The sequence below is a fragment of the Semicossyphus pulcher genome, unplaced genomic scaffold (assembly GCF_022749685.1).
Source record: "Semicossyphus pulcher isolate SPU_LCO1_2020_fin unplaced genomic scaffold, fSemPul1.0.p SCAF_2, whole genome shotgun sequence".
In the NCBI taxonomy this organism is placed as follows: domain Eukaryota; kingdom Metazoa; phylum Chordata; class Actinopteri; order Labriformes; family Labridae; genus Semicossyphus; species Semicossyphus pulcher.
In genome coordinates this window covers 22567206-22590683 of record NW_027211693.1, presented here as the reverse complement: position 1 = coordinate 22590683, position 23478 = coordinate 22567206, and the positions used below count along the sequence as shown (strand labels likewise).

The window sequence follows — 23478 nt, the reverse complement described above, 5'->3', positions numbered from 1 at the left end:
TTCACGAGTTACAAATACTGCAAATACTGTTTTTATTACTGTAGGGTAATTATTTTATTTTTCATTATTTTACTTGTCTTAAAAGATAACCAATAGAATCCATGGTTTGTCTAAAAATGGAGTGGATTTGCTAATCTGTTAATTAGATTACTGTTTGCGCCTTAGTGCCTCCTGTTTCCTTATGCATACCTCCCAGTCACTTTAACGACACCAACAAGGACCTCTGCCTCTAACCTTTTTACCTCTCTCACGTAATATTGTTTCTTAAAATTATGAGTGTCTCAGAAAGTTGACTTTAAATTTTGTGAAAAGTATTGCACAGGATGGCTGTCCTGCAATTAACTTTAGTTGCTTTCATCTGCTGTATAAGGTAAGTCTTCTCTCTCAGCGTGAACATAGATTAGAGTACAGTCAGCCTGATGGTTTACCCTTATTCCTTCCTGCAGTCTTGGTCATGTAAGTGCAAATGAGAAGATTCACTCAGATAACATCACCCGTATTTTGGATCGACTTTTGGATGGATATGACAACAGGCTGCGACCAGGATCTGGAGGTAATTCACACTTCTCCTAAAGCCTTGTTTCTAAACTAATTTTATATTTATTCAGTATATTGTGTTGGACTATTTGTGTGCATTTTTTGTTACTATGTGCATTGTACAGTTGTTAATTTATGCTGCAGGTGGTGTTACAGAGGTGAAGACAGACATCTTTGTTACCAGCTTCGGACCTGTTTCCGATGTTGAGATGGTGAGAAACTGCTGCTGTAAGGAGATATTTAAGTGCTGACTACAGGAGATAACAGCGCTTCAGTGACCACTGCCTTATGGGCATTCTGCCATGAGACCATCTAATGAGCTTTAATCTGTTTGACCAGCCTTATAACTCCATTATTGATGGCCTCTAAATCAATATGACAACATGTCAGATGGAGCAAATGGCTGAATGGATTGATTAATGGTTATCTGGGATGAGTGGCATCCATCATTGCCTCGTCATCTCTTCACACCTTCCACTGCAAGTTGAAATGTCTCTCTTGTATTCTGCATGCTGATGAATGATGGGGACTGCACATTTGGAGTGGACAAATATTTAGTTTTAACTCTAAAATGTAGTGTTTCATAGAACATAAAGTTTTACATCCATGCTGTTTGTGTCTCAGGAGTACACCATGGACATGTTCTTCCGTCAGATGTGGGTGGACGAGCGGCTGAAATTTGAGGGCCCCACTGAGATCCTGCGTCTGAACAACCGCATGGTGGACAAAATCTGGACACCTGACACTTTCTTCAGAAACTCCAAGAAGTCCATTTCTCACAACACGACCACACCAAACAAACTGTTTCGCATCATGCAGAACGGGACGGTCCTCTACACCATGAGGTGGACTGGAATCTGTATAATTTCATTCATCTTTATCTCATCATTTATTGTATTGTTGTTGAAATCTTACCGTATGAAAAGATTACTCAGGCTCTGTGTGCTCATAGACTGACAATCAGCGCCGAGTGTCCTATGAGGCTGATGGACTTCCCCATGGACGGCCACACCTGTCCTCTCAGGTTTGGAAGCTGTAAGTAAAACAGATTGATATCCTAGTTCATAAATGTGTCTAACCTTTAAGTTTTTAAGTTTTTTTATTATCTTTGAAATTTTTTAGATGCTTACACGAGCAGTGAAATCGTGTTTACATGGAGGAAGGGGCCAATAGCATCTGTCGATTGTCCCTCTGAGTCCATCAGTCTTCTGCAGTACGATCTGGTGGGACAGACTTTGTCCAGCGAGATATTCAGATCGAACACAGGTAACGCTTACTGTCAGCTACAGGTACTTTTTAAAACATTTTGATAACAAGCTGATGAATCTGAGAGTAGAACGGCATTCAATTAATCTGAAACTCTGTTCTAGTGTCCATTATGCCCTCACAGCGGAGGTGATATAAAAGGAAAGACTTCTACTATAAGATGCTTAATTGGTCCGGCCTACTGCGTACGGTGTGAACTATAGGGTTTAAAATGCACTGAATACAGTGACAGAAAGGATGGAGAAGTGTGTGTGTGTGTGTGTGTGTGTGTGTGTGTGTGTGTGTGTATTTTCCCTTTTCCCCGGAAGAAGGAGGAAGAAGTCCTCTCCTGCTGTGAATCCAGCAGATTCCTGGAATAAAGAGGAAAAGGACAAGGCATGCTCCAAAATGAAGAGATGAGACCCCTTTAGAAAACAGAGAGAGAGAACCCCTTTGTGTGTGTGTGTGTGTGTGTGTATACACACCGCCTGTTTTTTGGTCTGTGAGTGTCTGCATGCATGTGTTTAGACAGAGCAGGGCAGTGTTACGCATTGTGACACTGCATGCTCTCCCCCTGCCCCCTCCTCACTCGCTCCTTCCTCTTGACTTTATCCCATTTCCAAATGTCTGCTCTGCTCGCTCCTCCTTCCCTCCTCCTTTTTCTCCTTCCTCTCTTCCTTCCTTCTTTCCCTCACATGCTGTCTTGATGTTAGTGGGTTATTCCAGTCCAATCAGCAACAAAAATATATCTTTATGTGTCTCTCAGCAGCTATTCTGTTTCAAGGGCAGACAAGGGCATCTGTTCTGTGCTTCCCCGCTCCGTCCCCTCGGGGTTGTTCTCTTCACACGTGCTGTTTATCTTGCAGGTCACTACTCGGTGCAGGTGGTCCACTTCCACCTCCAGAGAAAGCTGGGCTACTACCTCATACAGACGTACATCCCTCTTATCATGGTGGTAGTGCTTTCACAAGTCTCTTTTTGGATCAACAAAGAGTCTGTCCCTGCACGCACAGTCGCTGGTATACCCCTCTTCCCACCAATATGTGTGCCTACTAATCACCTTTGGTTCTCTTATACACCTCCACGCGTGTTTCATATATGATCATCTTCCTCCAGGCATCACCACAGTGCTGACCATGACCACCTTGAGCATCAGCGCTCGTCAGTCGCTTCCAAAAGTAGCCTATGCCACCGCCATGGATTGGTTCATCGCTGTGTGTTTTGCCTTCGTGGCGTCGGCTCTCGTCGAGTTTGCAGCAGTGAACTACTTAGCCACCCTGCAGGCCCATCGTCTGAAGAGGAAGAAAGCTCGACAGGACAAGCTCGAGGTGTTGGCCAGCACCAACGACGATGGCGATATAAATTCGGTGAGCAGCTTTATGTTGATGATGATAATTAAAACATCTGAGCAACTTTCTGAGCCATTTCTCTTTAGTTTCATTCGTTAATTTTAAATGACAAAACTCATTTTTGTCTTTTTGCTTATTTAACTCATATATTATAAACAAAAACAGTCAAATTAAATTCGATATTCAGATCTAAACATGCATCAACAAGATTGAAATTCTGGAAAACAACATCCTAACTTAGATCACATTTGACTGGCAGTGTCGGCAGCATTAGCAAACCCCCCAAAAAAATGTCTTTACATGTTATTAAAAATGTACAAAATTCAAATGAATACACAGAAATATTGTGTGTGCCATAACAGGTATCCAACAGAGCCCCGCCCACTCCAAAGCAGTTATAATAAAACAGACACCAAGGCTAGTCAGATGCAAATCAACTAAATAGGTTTAAAGGGCGTTAAGCGTGGAAATTGACAATGATAGCTGATTTAGCTTTAATGCTAAGATGCTAAGAATTAGCTTTAATGCTAAGATAAGCTAACCATTTGCTGGCTCCAACCAAATATGTAGCAGTATCAATCTCGCTGTCTTATGGTGGTAACAAAAACAAATGTTACACTGACAAATATAATGTCTGAAATTGGTCTTTTATCTTATCTTATCTGAGCAATCCAAATGTTTTTTAAGAACCTGATTATAGTGCAGTGATAGGACGGTACAGAAGTCAGTGATGATTAAATATTAAACAATAATGCAATGTGTTCTTGGTTGTAAACATGGATAGATATACGTCTTTACTGCAAATGTAGTTACAAATTGTTCCTAAACGTTGTATGAAAGCAGCAACAGCTCATGCTATCACTCGCTTTATAACTCAAAGCACCCTAAATGCATTTACATCGCTAATGATGGTGAATAGTACAGAGTCTTCTCACTGTTGCAGAGAGTCTGATGCAGTGATGTTGATAATGAACAGGAAGTCAGCAGCTCCTGACTCAGATGCAGAGAGAAAGAAACCCTGCCACAGAGAGGAGGTCTGTTTCTATGCATTTCCAAGTAGTCACCCTGCCTCTCCCATTCTTTCCATTCAGGGCACACCACACATTAAATAGTAATGTGTGCTGTTGTAGCGCTCTCATCTCCAGCTATATGCTTTATGCTAATACAGTAAGCCACCACAGCGTCCTCCTGGGATCTGTCTCACGTGTAGGGCTCATGGTTAGATGCTTTAAAAATAGCCTCAGTGTGAGAACAGAGAACAACTCCAGCACTCCTCCCTGCATAATCTCCTCGCCATCCTATGGGCAACGAGCAAACTACCTGCTGCGTTCTATAGGCATGTTGGCATGCCATTGAGAGAAAGCTCCCCTGGGAACAAACATCTCTTCCAGGCTTATATACATGACTACTGCATGTTAAAATCCACATACATACACGCTAGCCAGAAATCCCCCTCTTTTTTAAGCTATCTACCCCTTTTCTATCACCGACCACAAAATCCACACTAACCCCATCTCACCTCCTCATGCTTTGCCTCCAAATTAACACCCACCCCCCCTTCCCTGCAGTCGGACAACAGCCCTCAGGAAGGCCTGAAGAGGAGGAACCACTCGATGGCTCGCAGTGAGCCAGGAGATGCTCCGCCGCTGCCGATTTTCCTCCAGCAGGGCTCAGCTTTTCCTCAAATCCCACAGCTGGCCGGCACCAGCCCCATCGACAAGTACTCCCGCATCCTCTTCCCCCTGGCCTTCGCCCTGTTCAACGGCTTCTACTGGTATATCTACCTGGCCAAGGACACCATGGAGAGGGCCAGGTACACTAGTCACAGTCACTTAACTTGGTACATTTATACCTATCTTGGTTCATGTTAAGGTCTGACGTATTTTTCCAAGTAATCCAAAAAACAATCATGTACGCTCATTGTCCTGCTGCTGTGAATGCTCACTGAAGCAACACATTTATGTGCACCAGAAAAAATAGTCCCCAACAAACTCCCCATGTATAAACAAAACAATATGTCCTAATATATGTGTGTGAAGTATAAAGTACAGCAGTTTATTTGAAGAAGGGACCGTGCACATTCATTGACAGTTCCTCATGTTAATGTGCCAGATTCAGCCATTTTCATCTGCACCCCCTGGCAGGTTGATGGCATATATCAAAAAACATTCAAATAAAGCATACAAAACTCAAACCTTTATTAAAACTAAAGAACGCACACACACATAAGCACAAACTTATTGTCACACATACAGAAAGTATGTCAGAAAATGCCGGACTCATTAATCATTAAACGCTTTGAGATTGTTAAAGAGTCCGAACAGGGACAAGTTGGTAGCTTAGTGGTGGTGACATTGAAGTCATCCAGCCGTGGTGTAGTTTATTTGTAGCTTCACGTGATGTATATATTTGTTTGATACTGACAAAATGTGAAGCAATACAAGTGAAACTCAGTGCAACACATACAAAACATGGAGCTTTAGGACAATAAAGAACAGACGTTACCAAAGCAGAAATCAAAAATAAAACAAACAGACACAAGAAAGAACAAATAAAGAGAAGAAAAGGAAGAAAAAGAACGTTCTGTTTGACGGCCCTGAGAAAGTAGAAAGTGAAATTAGAGGGTTTCTGTGTGTGAATGCACGTTTAGTCATGAGGGTGTTTGTCGTGGTGAGGAAGGTGATTAGTAATGGGGTTAGGGTCTGAAACATGATCTTATAACTTCTGCCGACTGCATTAATGCCTTGAAAATTCGATATATTTTTTGCTTTATTACTGTGATAAACAAAACTTTTGTTTGCCACATCGCTTGGTTTTTGTTTTTTTTTACAATTTCTCAAAATTCAATATAAAAATCCCATCCCAGGCTGATGCTAAATTTAGCCTACCAATAAACATCATCCCTGCAGCACTCTAAGATTTTCAGTTGATGAAACAAATGAGCTTTTGGCCGCTGAAAGGTGATAATAGAAATCTATTTTATAGAATTTCATTATTGCTTTACCCTATTTTTTATCCACTGGAGGTAATCAAGTTAGCTACAAGTTAGTCCCAACCAATTTTACTTGTAACTAAAATAAAGCAGCTTTATATGACAGGGAAATGTTTTTCACATCTAATTTTTCATCTGAATTTTTGAGATCTGAGACCGAAAAATATTCATTAATTAGAAAGTAACAAATCTGAAAACCTTTTTATTCTTATGAACCGTGACGTTTTGTATCTTGTGACCCCCTCTGGGAGCTTACAGGCCCACCATGAGGAACCACTGACAGCCGGACACTGCTGAACATTCACACTACTATGTGATCATATCTTACAAGAAAGCTCCCTTTTGGGGTGTAACCTTTAACCTTTTGAGTCTTCCGTGTCAAGGCAGCAGATTCAAAAGGCCTTCCATGCAAAAAAGTAAAAATAGCAGAGACATACTTGGAGGGAATCCAGAATTCAAACACAAACGTGGTATAAAAAAAGGGGTAAAAATGGACGATGTATATTTATGCTCTGTATCTCGGCGAGGCACAGACCTGTCTCACTCTGCTCTAATTATCATAGCTTCAATGGAACAACAACTACCCACAGTTTTTGTCAAGGACTTTTATCTAGGCAGCAAAGACATCAATAATTTCTAATAATGAAACAGCCCCGGGAGTTGTAGGCGAATAAAAAAAGAAAGAGGAGAGTGATGTTAGGTGGCGTTGTTGCTGCATTGACGCCAGCACTGTGGCTTTTATCATCATCGCAGGTTTTACAACAGAAAAGGGGCCGGCTGCTCGGCTAATTTGAGAAGAAAAAAAAAACGTGCATCAATCTCTCTCCTCTTTTATATAAGGGAGCACCTGAGGGCTGGTGAAACCCCGGCCGTTTTTAACTCTGTTCCTCCATGGGGAGCAGGTCTCACATGCAAAACAAACCAGCGCTTACTTTGTACATTAAGCACATAAAAAGGCGGCTATTCACTTTCCCGCTTCTAAGTGAGCCACTTATAGAACACAAAGCTCCATGTCCAAGAAAGAAAGAGAGAGATCCAGTGCAGAAAGACGGAAAAAGAAAGAGAGAGGGAGACGGAGGAGAGAGAGAGAGAGAGATGTGTTATGTAACAGTGGGGAGTGCAAATCTGCTCATCATGCTTCTCATGTTCCTGTCAGAGAATTTTTATGCTTGTTTTGTTTATAATGTTCTGCAGAATAATGAGGGAGACAAGACATGATGGAGAGCGTGAGAACAGCTGCATCACATCTATTCTCTTTACATATATTTTCGCCACATCTCCAGCTCGGTGCTCATGAAGGAGACACAGGGAGGAGAAGAGGGAGCACAGAAACAGTTGCAGAGTCTCTGAGTGTGGAGACAGAGGAGAGGGTTCGTGTAGCCTCCTCTCACATCTTGTGCTCCGCTGTGTTCTCTTGCAGGGACGTGGATGTTCAAAACTGAGAGGACCTGGAAAAGGGCACGTGCAGCCGGAGAGACCTTCAGCATCCAGCCCGCCTCACCTCACCCTCCTCTCCCTCCCTCTCCCTCTCTCTCTCTCACTCTCTCTCTGTATGTGAACAAGCTCTCAGCAGTCACTCTGCTCTCATCTGACAGAGGAAATGAATCAGAAACTCATTTATTCTCCTGCCGCACATCTATTCATTTCACAGGCTGTGACCACTGCCCACTTGTGTTCTGATCAGCCGCTGAAGAGCTGCCCTTCACGGGGGCCTCAATCACTTTAAACCCTGCGGCGTACACACGACAACATCTCGGGGCCCCTGGATGGAGACACACGCCACAAACATACAGTAAAGCCAATGCATGACGCTCGCACACACTAAGGACACACATAAACCAAGAAACACATCAAAAAGAAGTGGATGATATAATCTATGATGGCTGTAACTGGTGGTGATGCAACAGTGAACCAATGCTTTCAGAAGCCTGCCCTCTACAGAAGCACAGCTCCCACTACAACAAGATCAAAGGCAATTTAGAGGAGGCTCGCATCCCTCCCCACGGCTTCAGAAATGTACTCAAACCTGAGAAAATGAATTGTGGGGATTGTGTTTTCCATCCCACCTTTCTGCTCCGGCGCCCCTGTGCTCCCTTTGCATTTTCAGATCCTCTGCAGGTCCCATGAAAACATTGCATGGAAGAGTTAATACTCACGGGTGCTGATCATTTTAATTTTCTATTTTTGTACGGATGGTGCCTGATTGTTGGGCACAGATGTCTGTATGTATCTGTAATGGATGGCTTCTCTTTTTAGCCACATAACATGTCCAGAAGCATAAAAACCGACTGAAAAAAAAACTTGATGTTCGCTTGACATTTTGAACACTTTAACCCTTTAGTGCATCCTGTAGTTTGACCTTGTCAGCACACGCACAAACTCGTCTGTCATGAAATAAACACAAGAATAAAACAAGCCTCAGATTAACGCCGCTGTGGTTCATTTCTCTCCTGGCATAGCCGCTTGTTTCTTCATTACGCACAACCACTTGTCCCTTTAATATTTTTCTCTGCAATGGAAACTGCTCATCCACCATCATCAGTCTCCACTCTTTGATCTTGGGCTGGCTGCACGCATGCGCCTCTCATTGGCTCCTCTGCACCGTCTGGAGTAAGTTGGATGTGCGCTCTCCTCACTCGCATCGCCAAACCGCCTCAAAAACTGTTGCGATGGGGAGGATCAGGAAAAACCACTTTGGGATTTTGACTTTTTCCTTATTAGTGACTTTTGTCTGGACTCAAAGGTAAACCTCCGTTTTGCGTTTTTTGTCCTTGCATGTTATGAAGCCTCTGTGAAAGCGTGCCTGGCGTGTGATATTAATAAGCTCTTATGCATTACACCACCTTTTTTTTCCCTCCACAGCGTCAAGGATCTCAAAGATCCGAGCAATATGCCTCTGGTAAAAGAAACAGTGGACAGACTGATGAAAGGATACGACATTCGGTTGAGGCCAGATTTCGGAGGTAACGAGCAAAATTGAAAAACGGAATGTCATGTTTTCACGCCCTCCTGACGTGCAATACATGTTTAATGAAACGCAAAATCTGCTTTAATTTACATAATCATCCCTTCACAGCCAAATAGGCCTTTCCAATTAGGCTGTGAGAAATGATGAGCATATTCGAGCTGATGAGGAGATGAGACAGGGCTTTTAACGTGATCGATCCTGCTCATCAATGTTTGATTATCCCACTAAAATGATCAAATTAACAGCATTTAAGCTCATGTACGTGTTAAACACGAAGGCTTTTCTCCGCTCAGGCTGATGATGCACGAGTCTCCTGTAGGTGGAGGAGAAGAACCTGAGCGCGCGCGTCACGAATTTGTTAAATTTACATGTTGGGAGAATTATACATACATGTGGTATTAACGCCTCGTTTCCTCCGCAGGTGCTCCGGTGGCGGTGGGAATGAATATAGACATAGCCAGCATAGACATGGTGTCTGAAGTCAACATGGTAGGTGCATCTTCATCATTATAACCCCGCTATATGTTGCCAATTGTGCACTGGCACGGCTGGAATGCCTCTGAAGTGGGCTACTTATCGCGGGTCAGTGTGTGTGATCGTGTGTGAGCGAGGCGGGATAATGTGAGCCAGGTTGTGTTGTGAATACATTTTTGTTGGGGAGAAAAAAAAAAAAAATTGGAAGGCTTCCGTTCCCAAACACATCATCGCCATCCTCCTCTCAGTCTCCGCATTTGCAGCTCTGGTGTGTTGCTGCTGCATTTGAATTCAAAACACACACTCACTGGCGCACTCGGACGCACAGTCCCGGCTGCGCGCGCGGTGGGCTGCATGCATGTCAGTGTGTGTTGGTGTGTGTGTGTGTGCTCCTCCTGACTGCTTCACGTTGTCAAGCCTCGGTGGTGTAATTTTGTTGACACGCACCCCCCTCGTCCTCCTCCTCCTCCTCCTCTTCCTCCTCTCTCCTCTCCATGTTACCTACAAAATGAATAAGTCCATCCTCTTCTTCTCCAATCATTTGATTTTTTTATTTCATTTGTGAGGCTTTTAATTTACCATCCAATCACATCATCACATGCTACGTAAATGATCTTCCCCCTACTTGTCAGATGACGTAAGCAATTTAGTTAATAATAAATGTCTGGTCCCACAGCGTTGCAACAAAAAGCTTTAAAAAAGAGAGGCTGGAGCTGTGGTGCACAGAGATGGAGGCATGTGCGACTTGGAGAGGACAGGGGGAAAAGTTCAGCAGCCCATGCAAGAGCACCACCTATTGATCCCTGTGACAGACAGGCAGATAGACAGACAGACAGATAGACTCATAACGGTACAGCTCTGTTGCATTAAATCTGTGTGCTTTGACTGGTTTTGCTCGTGAGATTTCCGAAGCGTTCAGACAAACATTGAAGGCAGCCTGTGCAGAGAATCCAGAGTGTGTGAAAAGATCATTTACCAAGCAGCCTCTCCATGCAGCAACATAATAGAGTCTGTTATATAAGAGCCTGAAAAACAAGTTGGCCAGTAGGAAATGGAAGGAGATGTGTTTTCTATTATTAATTGAGCCATTTTTAAGTCGAAGTCAGGTTTTGATTTGGCAGCCGGTCAGATGTGTGTGGGTCACTCTGAGCTGAGTTTTCAGCTCATGAACACACGAGCGGATGTGAGTATGCTTTGGATGAGGAGCCGCGCTGAATGGTCCGAGCTTTTCCTTTGATGGGAAAGATTTATTTTGGTGGAGGATGCAGCCAGAACGGAAGTGCCTTGGGGGTCCAGGGAGATTTGAAATAGAAACCCCTCTCTCTCTCTCTATTTTCCTCTCTCTCTCTCTCTCTCTCTCCCTCCTCCATCCTTCCCTCCCACCACTTCGACTGGATCCCTGGCTGTGACTCTGGGCTCAGCAGCCATGTAATCCACCTCTGCCTTGCTCCAAAGGGTTATCTTACTTAAGAACTAGGCATCTATGCAAGCATTCATCTGGAAAAAAAACACTGCTTCGTACATCCGTGTGTGTGTGTGTGCGTGTGTGTGTAACCAAACACAAAACTGTGCACAAACAGTGAATGGCGGCTGACGTCACGCATCTCCCTGTGGCTACGAACGAGCGTTCATCTCGTTTATTTCTCAGAAAAGCTCTCCCTGCCAGATCTGCACAGGCGACCCCCCGACACAGCGGACAAATTTAGACATTAAGTTTCAAAAATACCCCAAAAATTTTATTGTTAAAAATCCTCCCTGAGACTTACATAACAAAGTCGGATTCTCCTCCTCCTCCTTCTTTCTTCACGTCCAGCTGCCTTTGCTACAATAGAGGACGAGATTGATCCGAGAGAAATCAATGATATCACCGTGCAGCGTGATCACGAGGATGGAGCTGGTGACCTGTGGATGAGGAGCCGCTTTGATCTTCCTCATCAGGGGCAGCCGCTTTTAAGATTAAAGTGCTGAGCGGGAGAAACAACAAGGACAGAGGAGGAGGGAGCTGGTGTAGATGAGGGTGGGAGAGAGGTGAAGGTTACTCTGATCAGTTTCAATGATACCTACGTCCGGGTGGAGGCCCACAACTCCTAAAAGGGGAGCTTCAGCCATAGCTCTGTTATCTGTTGTCCATTTTTTCTACTTAAGTGGCTTCAAGGTTGTAAAAATCATCTTATTCCACCGTCTGATGCTAATTGATTCTTGTTGCAGCTCCTGACTCAAATATTCAAACCCAATATGGCCGTTCAACCCAATCAAATGGATCTTCTCTTGCATCATTTTATAAAAAGAAATTCTTCAAAACATACCCTTACAAATTTGATATGTTAAAAAATGTGGGATGTCTCCGGTAATACTCAATAATCTGGGGGTTTGGGTGGTATTAGGCTGCACAGCATGAGCCCAATAGTGAGGTTTTCTCAACTCCCACTGTGGACAGTCTACCAACGTGTGAAGAAGATAGTTATCGTAAGAGAAAATTCAAGACTCACACGAATCAAGTTTTTCGACTCTCCAATCCAAGGCTGCAACTAATCCATCAATTATTTTCTTGTTCAACTCTGTTGTCTTAAAAACATCCTGAAAAAAATCATCATTACAGGCTCCTTATAGCACATGTTGATGTCCTGTTTGTCCAAGCAACTGTTCAAATTCCCGTTTTAAGTTTCCTATCATAAACACAAGGAACGCCAGAAAAAATGGAACAATTGAAAGCAATTTTGGTCGTAAATTTTGCTAAAAATGTTTAATCAGAGCCAAAAAGAAGAGTCAGTTTCATACAGTATTAATTTAGGGAACCTTGAGGTGCTGTTGAAGACGGGAACAAATATTGCCAGGAATAAAAATATCTGAGAGAAGTTGCAAGATCACACACACTTTGTTTAGTTAGAAACATTCTAAAATGTTGTGACCGCGCAGGCTTTTAATCTTTTAATTTAAACTGCACATGAATCTGAATAGTTTCTCTTAAAGAACGGCTGATTTTGTGTGTGATCACACCAATGTAGGCCCAACTCTGCACCTGCAGTGTGTGGTTTCCTGTCAGAAGTGAAGGAGTGGATTTGAAGTCAGCGAGCAGGCCTGCCGTCATGGCGGTGAGCAGGTCTGTTTGCAGACAGCTGCTCGCTCCTCTAATTAAAGACGGGACCGCCTCTGGTGGAGAGTGAACTCTGCGTTTGGGTCCGGGCTGATTGGAGCTATTGTGGCATTTTTCTTCTGCGCTGACATGAAGGGCATGATGGCTGTAAGAGGTGGTGTTGGAGTACATCCTGGGATTTGTAGTTTTCATCTGTCTCTGTGCGATGTGCACATGTGAGAGGCTGGTTCACATGTGTACGTGCCAAGTTATTTTCATGTGCATTCTCGTGTGATCCACAGCGATGGCCTGTTGAGGCTCAAAGGTCGGCCGTGTTGTGGGGCGATAAAAACGAGCCGGTCAGTCGGCAGCGTGGTCGCCGCCTCGCCTGCATGACATTACAAATGTGCTATTTTGAGAGGGAAGTGTCCTCCGAGTCCGAGGTGTGACCACACATCCTCGCTGGGTGGGCTCTGCTGACTCACGGGGGTTAGTGCAAAATATGGCACAGATATGATATCATGGCAGAGACCCCCCCCTCATCACCTTCTCCCCCCAGTTTATCTCTGTCTGTTCAGCGCTGGCATCTCGCTCCATCACTCATCTCTCTCTCTCTCAGCAGCTGAAAATGCATTTGCATAATGCTGTTTGTTTTTGCTGAAATCACAGATCCAGGAGCCGAACTCTGGTTAGGGTGCATTAAAAAGTGTTGTGCACACACGGCGCGTGCAGCTGATTAAATACAAGTGGTGTGTGTGTTGTCTCAGCGATGCATCAGTGCTGCATAATAACATCCTCTGCATGCATCCATATGTCGAGTGTAGCTGCAATAAGCACTCCCAGGCTGGAATAAGGAGGGAGGTAAATGAGTATATTCTCTCCTCGTCTTTGCTTGTTAATTACATGTAAAATACCTGAGGTTGGTGGTTGTTCGGAGGCCCTGCCTGTACTATAATACTGCTCTTTGAATGTTAATTAGCTGCCTGTGAATTAAAAGATTTAAACAAACCAGCTGTGGTGGCTTCTGGGATGGAGGAATTAGTGGGGCGTAAGCGTTCCCTTTATTACGATCATTATCCTGACAGGCGCTGGTTTCTTTACATGAGTAAGGGGATCTGGCCGTCAGATGACAGAGGGGAGGGGGGAGGAGAGGAGAGGAGGAGGAGGGGGGGGTGGATGACCAGAGGGAACCCGGCGCAGGCCCTCGACGTCCCCAGCGTGTCCGTGTGAGAGACGCGGAGCTTTCTTGTGTCTGTGAATTAGCAACCATTTTGATCTTGTTTGTCCAAACTGATCCTGTTCCATTTTATTTTCAGCGTGTGGAAAATAAGCTTGTGTTATTTTTACTCAGTGTTGCCATGACAACGCGGTCCTTTTTTTCTTTTTTTGGCGAATCTGGGGAAGTCAAGGAAAAGCAAATAAGGCCTCTTTTTTTTTTTTTTTTCAGGGACTTTTTCATCATGTATAATTCAGGTGAAGGTTGCTGTGGCTTTAAAGAGGAGCCAGGTTTCTGTTGAATTTAAATTTTGTTGATATTTTTGGGGTTTTAATGCGAGAATATGAGGAATTCCCACAATGGCTGCAAATAATGATTGTTTCACTACTGAATCATCGATTCTTTTCTCAATCAGTGGATTCATCTGTCTGAAAAGGCCTGTCATAGTTTACCAGAGCCACATTCACACTTCTCATCTTGTCCTACCAACCGACTGAAACAAAAACATTTTCAGTTTAAGTAGATTTAAAAAGAGAAAGGTAAAGAATTCTTACATTTTGAAAGCAGAAACCTGCAAATGTTGTGCGTTTTTGCTTGGAAATTTACGTAATATTTTAACACTTGATTACGCTGCAGATCTCGTCTCCTTGTTCATCCCGTGTTGCTCTGATTCTGCTCTGTTTGCTCTGCTGAGCTTTCCAGAAAGCTTCAAACAAGAATGCAGGTTGTCCAGAACGCTGTCATTAGTTATGCTGAGTGGACGCACGGAGTAACAGATTAATATGGTCAGCAGCATAATTACAGCATGAGAACAACACTTAATCCTGCAGCTTTCTTGCATGCACGCTGGGCTCTCTGTTCATGGAGGCTGGCCTCATTTGACGACAAAGCAGCGACAGAAGAGACTGTGAGCTTTAAAAAAACAGGCAAACTCAGATCCAAACTTAGATGTTTGTTGTATTTTTTAGTGGTTATTTTGTCAAACGATAGTTCAGTCAGATTTAATGTAATATTTAATTATTCCCACTTTTAACTGCCTGGTTTGTGGTTTGCTTTAATCATCAGCTCTTAAACTTGCAGTCTCCTGCAAGAGCAAAGTTATGCCAGGTTAAAATAGGTCGTAATATTCTTTCATAATGGCCGGTGCAGGAAGACAGAAGCTGCGTGTCTTAAAACAGGCACTAAGTTAGCCGGCTCCATTAAAAGCCTTTAATGTGCTGATGACTCCCTAAATGATTCTGTCAGGCACTTTCTCCACTGGAGCTAAGTAGCTGAAAAATGACCCATTGGAAGGGGAGTCATAAAGGCGTCCATGTTGTCACTACCCTCAGGACGAGCACGGCCGGCTACTCATTCAGATTGCACTAACTCCCCCTTGACCCCTAATATTTAATTTGAAGCTTGTACTTAACCGGACTCAGAGAGCGCAACCAGCGAGCAAACTCAGCTTGACCAGTCGATGTGCCGCTGTGGCGTCTCCTCCAGCTCGTGCATGCGAACAGACACACGGCTGAGGTGTCTGCAGGACGTGGAGCGGTCTCCTCGTAGCCGTGCACAGCAGACATTGTTATTAAAGGGCTGATTCTTCTCTGCTTGTGCTGGGCCGCTCTGCAGCAGGGACGCGGCAGATGAAAGCGTTGGCAATATGGTGGACGTCTGTCTGCTCTCGTAGAGCTGCAGAAGAGAGAGGAGCAGACACACCAGATCTCACAGACAGTTCATGTGTGCACTATGTTTCTAATGCTGTGGGTTTGTTGGAATTGTTGGAGTACTTGTGGAAATGGTGATAATTGCAAAGTGAAAGTATTGTTCTTTTTGTAGATGTTTTTGTGCAAAATTTGTGAAAGTATGCAAGAACATTTTGATGCTAATAGGCCATGCAAAAATGTTATTTTTGGGCCCAGCTACACCCTTTAGAGGTCTAACTCTCTGTTATGAAATCGTGTCTTCAAGCTATTCTTATAAAATGAGGAAAATGCCTTAAGTAGAAGAAGCTAGTAACACAAAGCTGAATATGTTTTTTGAGCTGTTTTGTTTTTGAAAAAAAAAGGCTTAAAGAAGGCGGCAAAAGGTCCTTGTGGTGCAGAAAAATACGATGTACTAAAAGAAAAAGAATCTACTGGTGGACGCCTCTTAAGACAGCTCCACACAAATCAAACAGGCAACATGGTTTCATCATACAGAGAAAGTGAGCGTCTAACATGAGCTGCTTCAGAGCAGGACGTCGGGTCTGTCGGCAGCTCCCTCCCGTGTCGCCGGTGACAGCTGATGTAGTTGTAATGGAGGTCTTGTTACAACTGCAGCCCTGTCACATTTTTCTCCGGGAAACACAAATATACCTCGTGTCACTGTGTCAGATCGCTAATGGAGGTTTGTTAGTGTGTAGTGAGACTCTGTCGTCGTAAACCAGCTCTGATGTGCTTTAAGATAGCCGGCCTGCTCTGGATCCTCATCGTGCTCATACTTTCAGTGCTGTCATCATGCTTTTTATAATGTTGGTGCTCTCCACAAGATGTCTCCCTCACTGACGCTCACTGGGCCGCGCGTGTGTGTGTGTGTGTGTGTGTGTGTGTGAGATGTTAATGGAGTTTCTGAGGAGTGCTTGTGACAAGGAGACTGAAGGTCGCTTTGGAGACCGACACTCCAGCACGGGACGTCTGTCTCTCTGTTATCTGTGTTATCGTCTTACGATGCTCACCTGCTTCTCGTTCTCCATCTTGTGTGTGTGGAGGAAGAGGCTCTAAACACATTAAATGTCTTGTTTATTACTAAGAGATTATTTTTATTGCATAAGACAAAATGTTAAATGAAGAAATGGTGCTAAATTTACAGGGTTCTGCAGGCTTTTATTTTGTTAAAAAGTGTTTTGATTGGGTGTTTGCACTGTTTGTTTTAGTACCAGAGGGCCATCATGTTGAGAAAAATGTGTGTATGGTTTAATATTGTGACATGAAGATCCGCACATGTTTGTGGCCTGATAGGATTTTCTTTGGGATTTCCCTGCTTTGTGTAGAATCGTCCAACCCCTCTCCCCATCCTAGAGCAAACTGTTCTCTCTGGCGGTCCAGTCGTTTATGTTGCAAATTTCTCTTTGAGCAATAACTCTGACTGTACTGAGCGAGCGATGGAGGGCGGAGGCAGCTGTATTTTGTGTCCCTCTCTGAGCTCAAGTGATGTCCGAGCGTTGGTAAGCAGCACCATCTGTGAGGCCGTAATTACGCTGCCATTTTATAGCACAGCCAGGAGGCAGCGTGCAGGCCCAGGTGTTCTCTGTGCATCGCTATACTCTGAAGCACACAAGCGTACCCAACGAGGCTCTGCACACACATAGAAACACGGACACACATGAGAGCAAGAACATTTTTTGGATTCCCTTTAGCTGCTTCAGTTTGAGGGTCTCGTGCATGCAGGTTAACTGTCACACTTATTATGGATCAGAGGGTCGCTTGAACAGAGCAGAGCATCATTCATGTTATCAGTAACACCTGTGTTCATCCCACTATGACTGCTGTTAAACATCTTTGGCTGTGTCCAAGTCATAGACCGTATGAAAAGATGGACAAGGAGTCCCCATCTTCTCTCATTGGACTTATTTGAAGCCGAAATTCCCCCGAGGCGGGCGCTGACATCTTGTGCTGGTGATGTTTTTGCAGAATCGGCGGGTGGAGCCGCAGAAACCATGTTTGAGAAAAATGTATTTGGCGTGTATTTTGATTTTATAGTTTGACTCGAATCATCTGTTAACAAGGAGGAGGCGGGCTTTATGACCCATACTGCAGCCAGTCAGCAGGGGGCGATAGAGATGTTTTGACTTCACTTTAAAGCTCTTGTGAGGAGTTTTTCACTGGTTATGAAACAGACGGAAATTACTTCTGATTACTCTGTTTGAGCTACATAAGCAAATAGACCATCAGCGACAAGATGATTATTTCTTTATAGTTATTTTTTTATACCTGAAACTGCTGGCGGGGGGTAGGTGTCAGATGAAGCAATGAACTGCACGCTGCCTTTGTTTACATTTTCCAGTGCAAACATTTAAAGTGAGTGATCCATGTGACTGTTAAAGAAGCAGGAGGAGATTTCTTGTTCAAGGGGCCATATCGTTTGAATCATTTTGGGGTGTTTATTGTTCACAGTGAAAAAGTGAAAACTGCATATTTCCGTGTTTTTCCAGTATTACATCTTTAAAAACGTCACCTCTGAAATGGGCCGTTCAGAACAGCTGCAGGTTTCTACGTAGAACCTTGCTTTAGCTGAAATCGACCAATCGTCATTCACCGTCAATCACCTTAGGCTGTCTTCTTGCACTAGCTTGTAGTCAACTCACCATTCCGATACCTCCTGGCGATTCTGGCTCGTACATATAAGGCTGAATAACTGATCCTAGAGCAGCCATGTTTTCTACAACTTTGGAGTGACAGTGCAGTGTGGCCGGCTATGCGGTCACTCCAAATACTGTCAGCTAGGGATGTAACGATCAACTCACGATACAATTTTCAAATATTTATACAGAAATATAAATTTAAATAATCATTTTAATTTTGAGGTTGTTTATATATTGTGATCCGAAATCCGTTCTATTAAGCTATTTGGGACTTTTAGGTCTGTTATCTTCAAACAAAATAAATCCCCCTCCCTACTTGTACCATTCTTGGTCCACCAACTCAGACACCCGCATAACAGTAGAGAGAGTTCGGGTGGAGCGCCACGTTTCTTTATAAATACAAACAGACCTGTGGGCTGCTGTCGGTTATTTATACAGCATTTCATCTCCCGTTTCTAACAGCGTTCAAATGTATGTTTAATCAGCATGAGAAGCCTGGTGACGGTAACTTAGGAGACTTGAGCCTTCGTTTCCCAACTTCCTGTCGACACACACAACCTCACGCCGTGTTTGCTGCAGGTGCAGCCACGATAAGTAAACACTCTGCGGCACGTCCGCTCTGTGGACGATCCGTTTATGTGGCCACAGCGTTAACAAAGACCAGGACGAGGTGTCGCTGATTACGGGAATATACTCACTGAAAAGCTGCCTCGCGAACCTGAAAAGCCCTGGATTGGGACACAGCTACAGATGCACTGATGAAGGGCTGCACTAAAATGATATCAGTTTGACTTTTCCTGCTGATAGGTCGTTGAAAACCAGTTGCATAGGCGCACATCACAATTGCGATGATTAAACAATTTATTTACTCCTCTATTCAGCTACAGACAAAGGACGTGATGATGTCGAACAAGAGAAGCCAAAAGCATCTAGGGCCCTCTGCTGTGTTTAAATAGTATCACGATTCATCTCTTCATCTCATCGATTTGACTCGTCACTTATATGTATCGATTTTTAACTGCATTGCGAGGTATCGTTACATCCCTACTGTCAGCCAATCGTGGCTAAGGTCTTACCTTTGAATGGCAAAACGGCTCGTTCATTTCAGGAGGAAATAATTTAATTAAGATATACAGACAATTTTTAAAACGAATGTGATTCAAAAACACATTAGAATCATAGAAAATTGACTGCAGAGCTGAAATATGTCCCCTTTAAAAACCACCACTTAAGCATGTACAGGACAGAATCACTAAAGATAAGAGGCACAGCTTTGTCCACAGGGGGCGCCAAAATCAACACAAACCAAGTTCCTCACAGCAGCTTTAAGGGAGCTGTCATGTCAGCCATCTTTTTATAGTTTATTGTATTATGCACTTTATTTGCTCTCCACTATTTTATTTGAGCGTCTGAATTCTAAGTTTCACTTTATTCGCAGTCAGGCCTTCAAGAGTTCCCACAATGGATTGAGAAAAGTTGCGTCCGTGGCATGTGCACTACTGTCTGCTAGTTTTCCCACAATGCAATGCTCCACGTGTTATGGATGCAAAACTGGCGTTGGTTGATACCGGACAAACGAGGGTCTAAGAGGAGACGGATTGCGCAGACTGTAAAGGTCCTGTAGTGCCTTAATTTAAACAGAACAAATTTTTACTTAAATAGCAACAGCGAGGTGCGAATTGTGGACGCGTGTTCTAGCCGAGGTAACCAATGTCCACATGTATCTTTCCATTTCGGACGCTACATCCATTTATTGAACATGTTTTGTTGAATACAAATCATGATGTCCATTAGCTGCTCCATAATCTTTAAACATAAACGCTTAAACTCCAACAGGTGCTTGAGGCACATTTGTGACTACCGATATTAGGAAACATAAATATAGAGGACTTGCCTTCACTATAGAGTGATTTTGGACACAATCTATAAGTAGAAAAAACAAATGTTGCTGAAATCATGAGCAAATTAATTGAGCTCCAATCTAAAGAGGAATTATTTAGACATTATCGGGTTTATTAATCCTTTATATAAGTAATGTAGACACATTTTAACCTTCTTAAACTGTGATCTCGTTTTGTAAATCAATTAAAAGCACATTAAACATAATTTATAATAACTATAATTGTTAGCTGTAGCTATAAATCCTGTTATTACCCTGTTACTATAAAATATACAAATTAAGAGCCATGAATGCAAACATTAAAGGTCCAAAACGTCTGTGGCTCCACAAAAATGTCAAAAGATGTTTTGCTCAAGTTCGATCACAAGAGCGCGTGGAGCAGAAAGAAAACCACAGAGTGATAGTTAATGTGAGTCTGTGCCTCCATGTTGCTGAATAATTTCTGCTCCAACACAATCACGTTGCTCAGATTGTTGCCACGGGGCTCTGGTTAATATAGTTAGCTTCTGTTTTCTCATTTAGTCAGAGAGAGAGGGCTACAGTAACTTCCCCTCAGACGATTCCCGCTCCTCGTGTTCCTTCATCAACACGGCAAAGCATGGCGGGAAAGACGGAGACGTTCTGCAGGAGATGCTGCCTCGGTGGGTGAAGTATGCCGAGCCTGCAGGCGGCAGCTAACGATCCCAGAGGTGATAGAGACATCCGATCGACGGGCTGATAATGAGACAGAGAGGGAGCGAGCGTGAGAGGAGGGTTCACTGGGAACTCTTGTAAAACAGGATAAGGACGCCGCCGTCCTCGCTTGACTTTTCACTCCTGAAAAAATCAACATGGCAGCAGCTCATGTATTTTTAGATGCCCTTTTTACGCAGCGCTTTGGTGGCACACACACTGCATGCAATGAATGAGGAGAGCTGGAGAAAGTGGGGATGGCTTTGCAGTGTCATGACAGAAAAAAACAAAAGGCTCGCAAACGTAGAAACACTGCGATAAAAGTAACGATGATGGCTGCTTCGAGTAAAAGCTCAAGGGCCTCATTTCACGGGCCGTATTTTTTAATTTGTTTTCCTACTCATCGATTGCACTGCAATACACTGCAACAGAGCACATCCAACTGCAGTGCTGTGTTTTACCGAGGCTGTGTGGGTGTAAGTCTTTTTTTAAGAGTGAGAAGCAGAGAAAAGACGGAGAGAGGAGGAGATACAGTTTACTGCTACATCTCTGAGCGTGTGTAAAAAAACAAACTGTACACAGATGCAATGGTTAAACTCCCTCCTAAATCTCCCTGGTTCGCTTGTTTATTACCGAGAATTAGAAGCAAAAGCAAGCAGAGAAACAGGGAGGAAATCTACTGGCTGTTAGAGGGAGAGAGTGCCTTGGTCCGTTGGAGTGGAAGCAGATATTTTTAGCGTGAGACAATACTCAGCCAGCTGAGAAAGTTCCCCTCTGGTTCACTGTCAAAATTAAGTGAGGAGAGTTGAATATTAACCCCGCCACTGGAGCAGCCACTGCTCTTTGTACGGGCCGTGGCCTTTCAGAACCATCAATGACCTTTTGGCTGACCTTCTCTTTATGCTGAGTCCGTACATCGCGCTGTGACACTTCTATAGAGGGGTCATGCTCAGAGGAAACGCTGCTTATGCTTTACATTTCTCCCAGGAGAGGACATAATACACTCCTGTCTGGAAGAGTCGCTCAGGAGAGTCGACTGAATAACAAAGGATTTAAAATGTGTCACACCTTAAGAGTCCTTCTGTTCCAGGTCTGACTTATGAATAGTAAATGTCCGGCCCTTTACCTGCCTCCTTTATTGTGTAATTAACAGCATTATTGCCTGAATGATTGAAATCCTGCTCTCGCTCCACTAATTAGACCCCCTCCCCTCCTCTCTCTCCTCCAGGACTACACCCTGACCATGTACTTCCAGCAAGCGTGGCGAGACAAGCGTCTGTCCTACTCTGAAATTGCCTACAACCTGACTCTGGATAACCGGGTGGCGGACCAGCTGTGGGTCCCCGATACCTACTTCCTCAATGACAAGAAGTCCTTCGTTCACGGGGTCACCGTGAAGAACAGGATGATCCGTCTGCATCCTGATGGCACGGTGCTTTACGGACTCAGGTAAGTGTTATCTATCGTGTCATGTCTGCTGGACTGATGTGATTGTATCAGATCATTTCAGACATTTTTATTCAACTTTTATTTTGAAATTGAACCACTGTTGATCTTCAATTTCCTGCTCAGCTTCACAAACACACCATTTTTTTCTTCACAACTTGTGTCTTATTTTTGTCATCACTCACCAAGTTATCAGCTGAGATGCAGGAAGTTTGCTTAAAATAATCCAGACTGCGATAACAATAAAACAAATCCAAGTTATCTTAAATTGTTTGACATTTTTTGGCCCTTTATGCCTTTTATTAAGTGAGAGGACGGTGGAGAGTGTTGGCAACAGGGGAAGAGAGAATGGGGGATGAGACGCAGCAGAGGGCCGAGGGTAGAAGTCGAACCGCCGCATCGAGGACTGTAGCCTCTGTACACTGGCTGCCGATTTAACCACTGAGCAAAACCAACACCCAAAATTAGGAATTCTTAATTCTTTACCAAACTATGTTTTAGACACCATAGTTCTGTTTATTGATTGTGCTTGTGTTGAGCAATTAGGGACAGCTATTGACATTTTTGGTTTGCTTGCTCCAACCAGGAAGTGTGATGTATCCTTTTTTTTTTTTTTACAATTATTTTCTTGGCCATTTTGCCTTTATTAGACAGGACAGCTGAAGAGAGACAGGACATATTTGGGAGTAGAGAGTGAGAGGTTGACATGCAGCAAAGGGCCAAGGGCAGGAGTCGAGCCTGCAGCCGCTGTGTTGAGGACTGTAGCCTCTGTATGTGGGGCGCCGAAGTATTCTGACATCATTAACAAGTCAAAGTCAAAGTAAGATTTAGCGAGGTGGGTTTATTTTTGCGGTGCCATTCACCAGCAATGCAACTGAAAGTGTGTCTGTTATGACATGAAAATACATTATTAGGGCAATCACGCTGCAACGGCCAAACGATTTCCATTATAAGAAACGGACTAGCACAAACTGTATGCATCACATCCCCGCACCTATGCATTCAGTTAGTGATGAATATACTTTATATTATCAATATAATGTACTGCTAACTGCGCGGCTAACAGAAGCTACAGTTAGCAGCTGTTACTTTAGCAAAGCTATCTGTTGATCCGGAGCGCTTTATCAACAAAAGCGTGTAATTTCTTCGCTCTTGTTATAAAGTAGTTTTTGCCGTCAGTGGTACATGAACAGAGACACTCGCTCCAACGCCATCTAACATTACAAAGCCTAAGTAGTAGCTAATGTATTTGCTGCCTTGTCTCCCTCTCAATCCGTCAATA

At 43.6% G+C, this 23478-nt stretch overlaps 2 protein-coding genes across 3 annotated transcripts in view; both read left to right on the top strand.

Annotated features, from left to right (window-relative positions):
- The first annotated feature begins 323 nt into the window (after positions 1 to 323).
- Positions 324 to 7565, top strand: gabra6a (gamma-aminobutyric acid type A receptor subunit alpha6a). The gene is made up of 10 exons (XM_069669351.1): positions 324 to 370; positions 447 to 553; positions 682 to 749; positions 1162 to 1382; positions 1490 to 1572; positions 1660 to 1803; positions 2649 to 2801; positions 2899 to 3149; positions 4700 to 4944; positions 7544 to 7565. Exons 1-10 carry the CDS (start codon positions 324 to 326, stop codon positions 7563 to 7565), a joined length of 1341 nt encoding a protein of 446 aa, XP_069525452.1.
- A 1167-nt stretch (positions 7566 to 8732) lies between these two features.
- gabrb2a (gamma-aminobutyric acid type A receptor subunit beta2a) overlaps positions 8733 to 23478 on the top strand; it is a 36567-nt gene continuing 21821 nt past the window's right edge. For both annotated transcript variants that reach the window (XM_069670618.1, XM_069670617.1), the window contains exons 1-4: positions 8733 to 8866; positions 8986 to 9086; positions 9513 to 9580; positions 21979 to 22199. In XM_069670618.1, the coding sequence (XP_069526719.1) occupies positions 8793 to 8866; positions 8986 to 9086; positions 9513 to 9580; positions 21979 to 22199 (464 nt within the window). In that variant the 5' untranslated portion in view covers positions 8733 to 8792. The remainder of the gene's footprint in view (positions 8867 to 8985; positions 9087 to 9512; positions 9581 to 21978; positions 22200 to 23478) is intronic.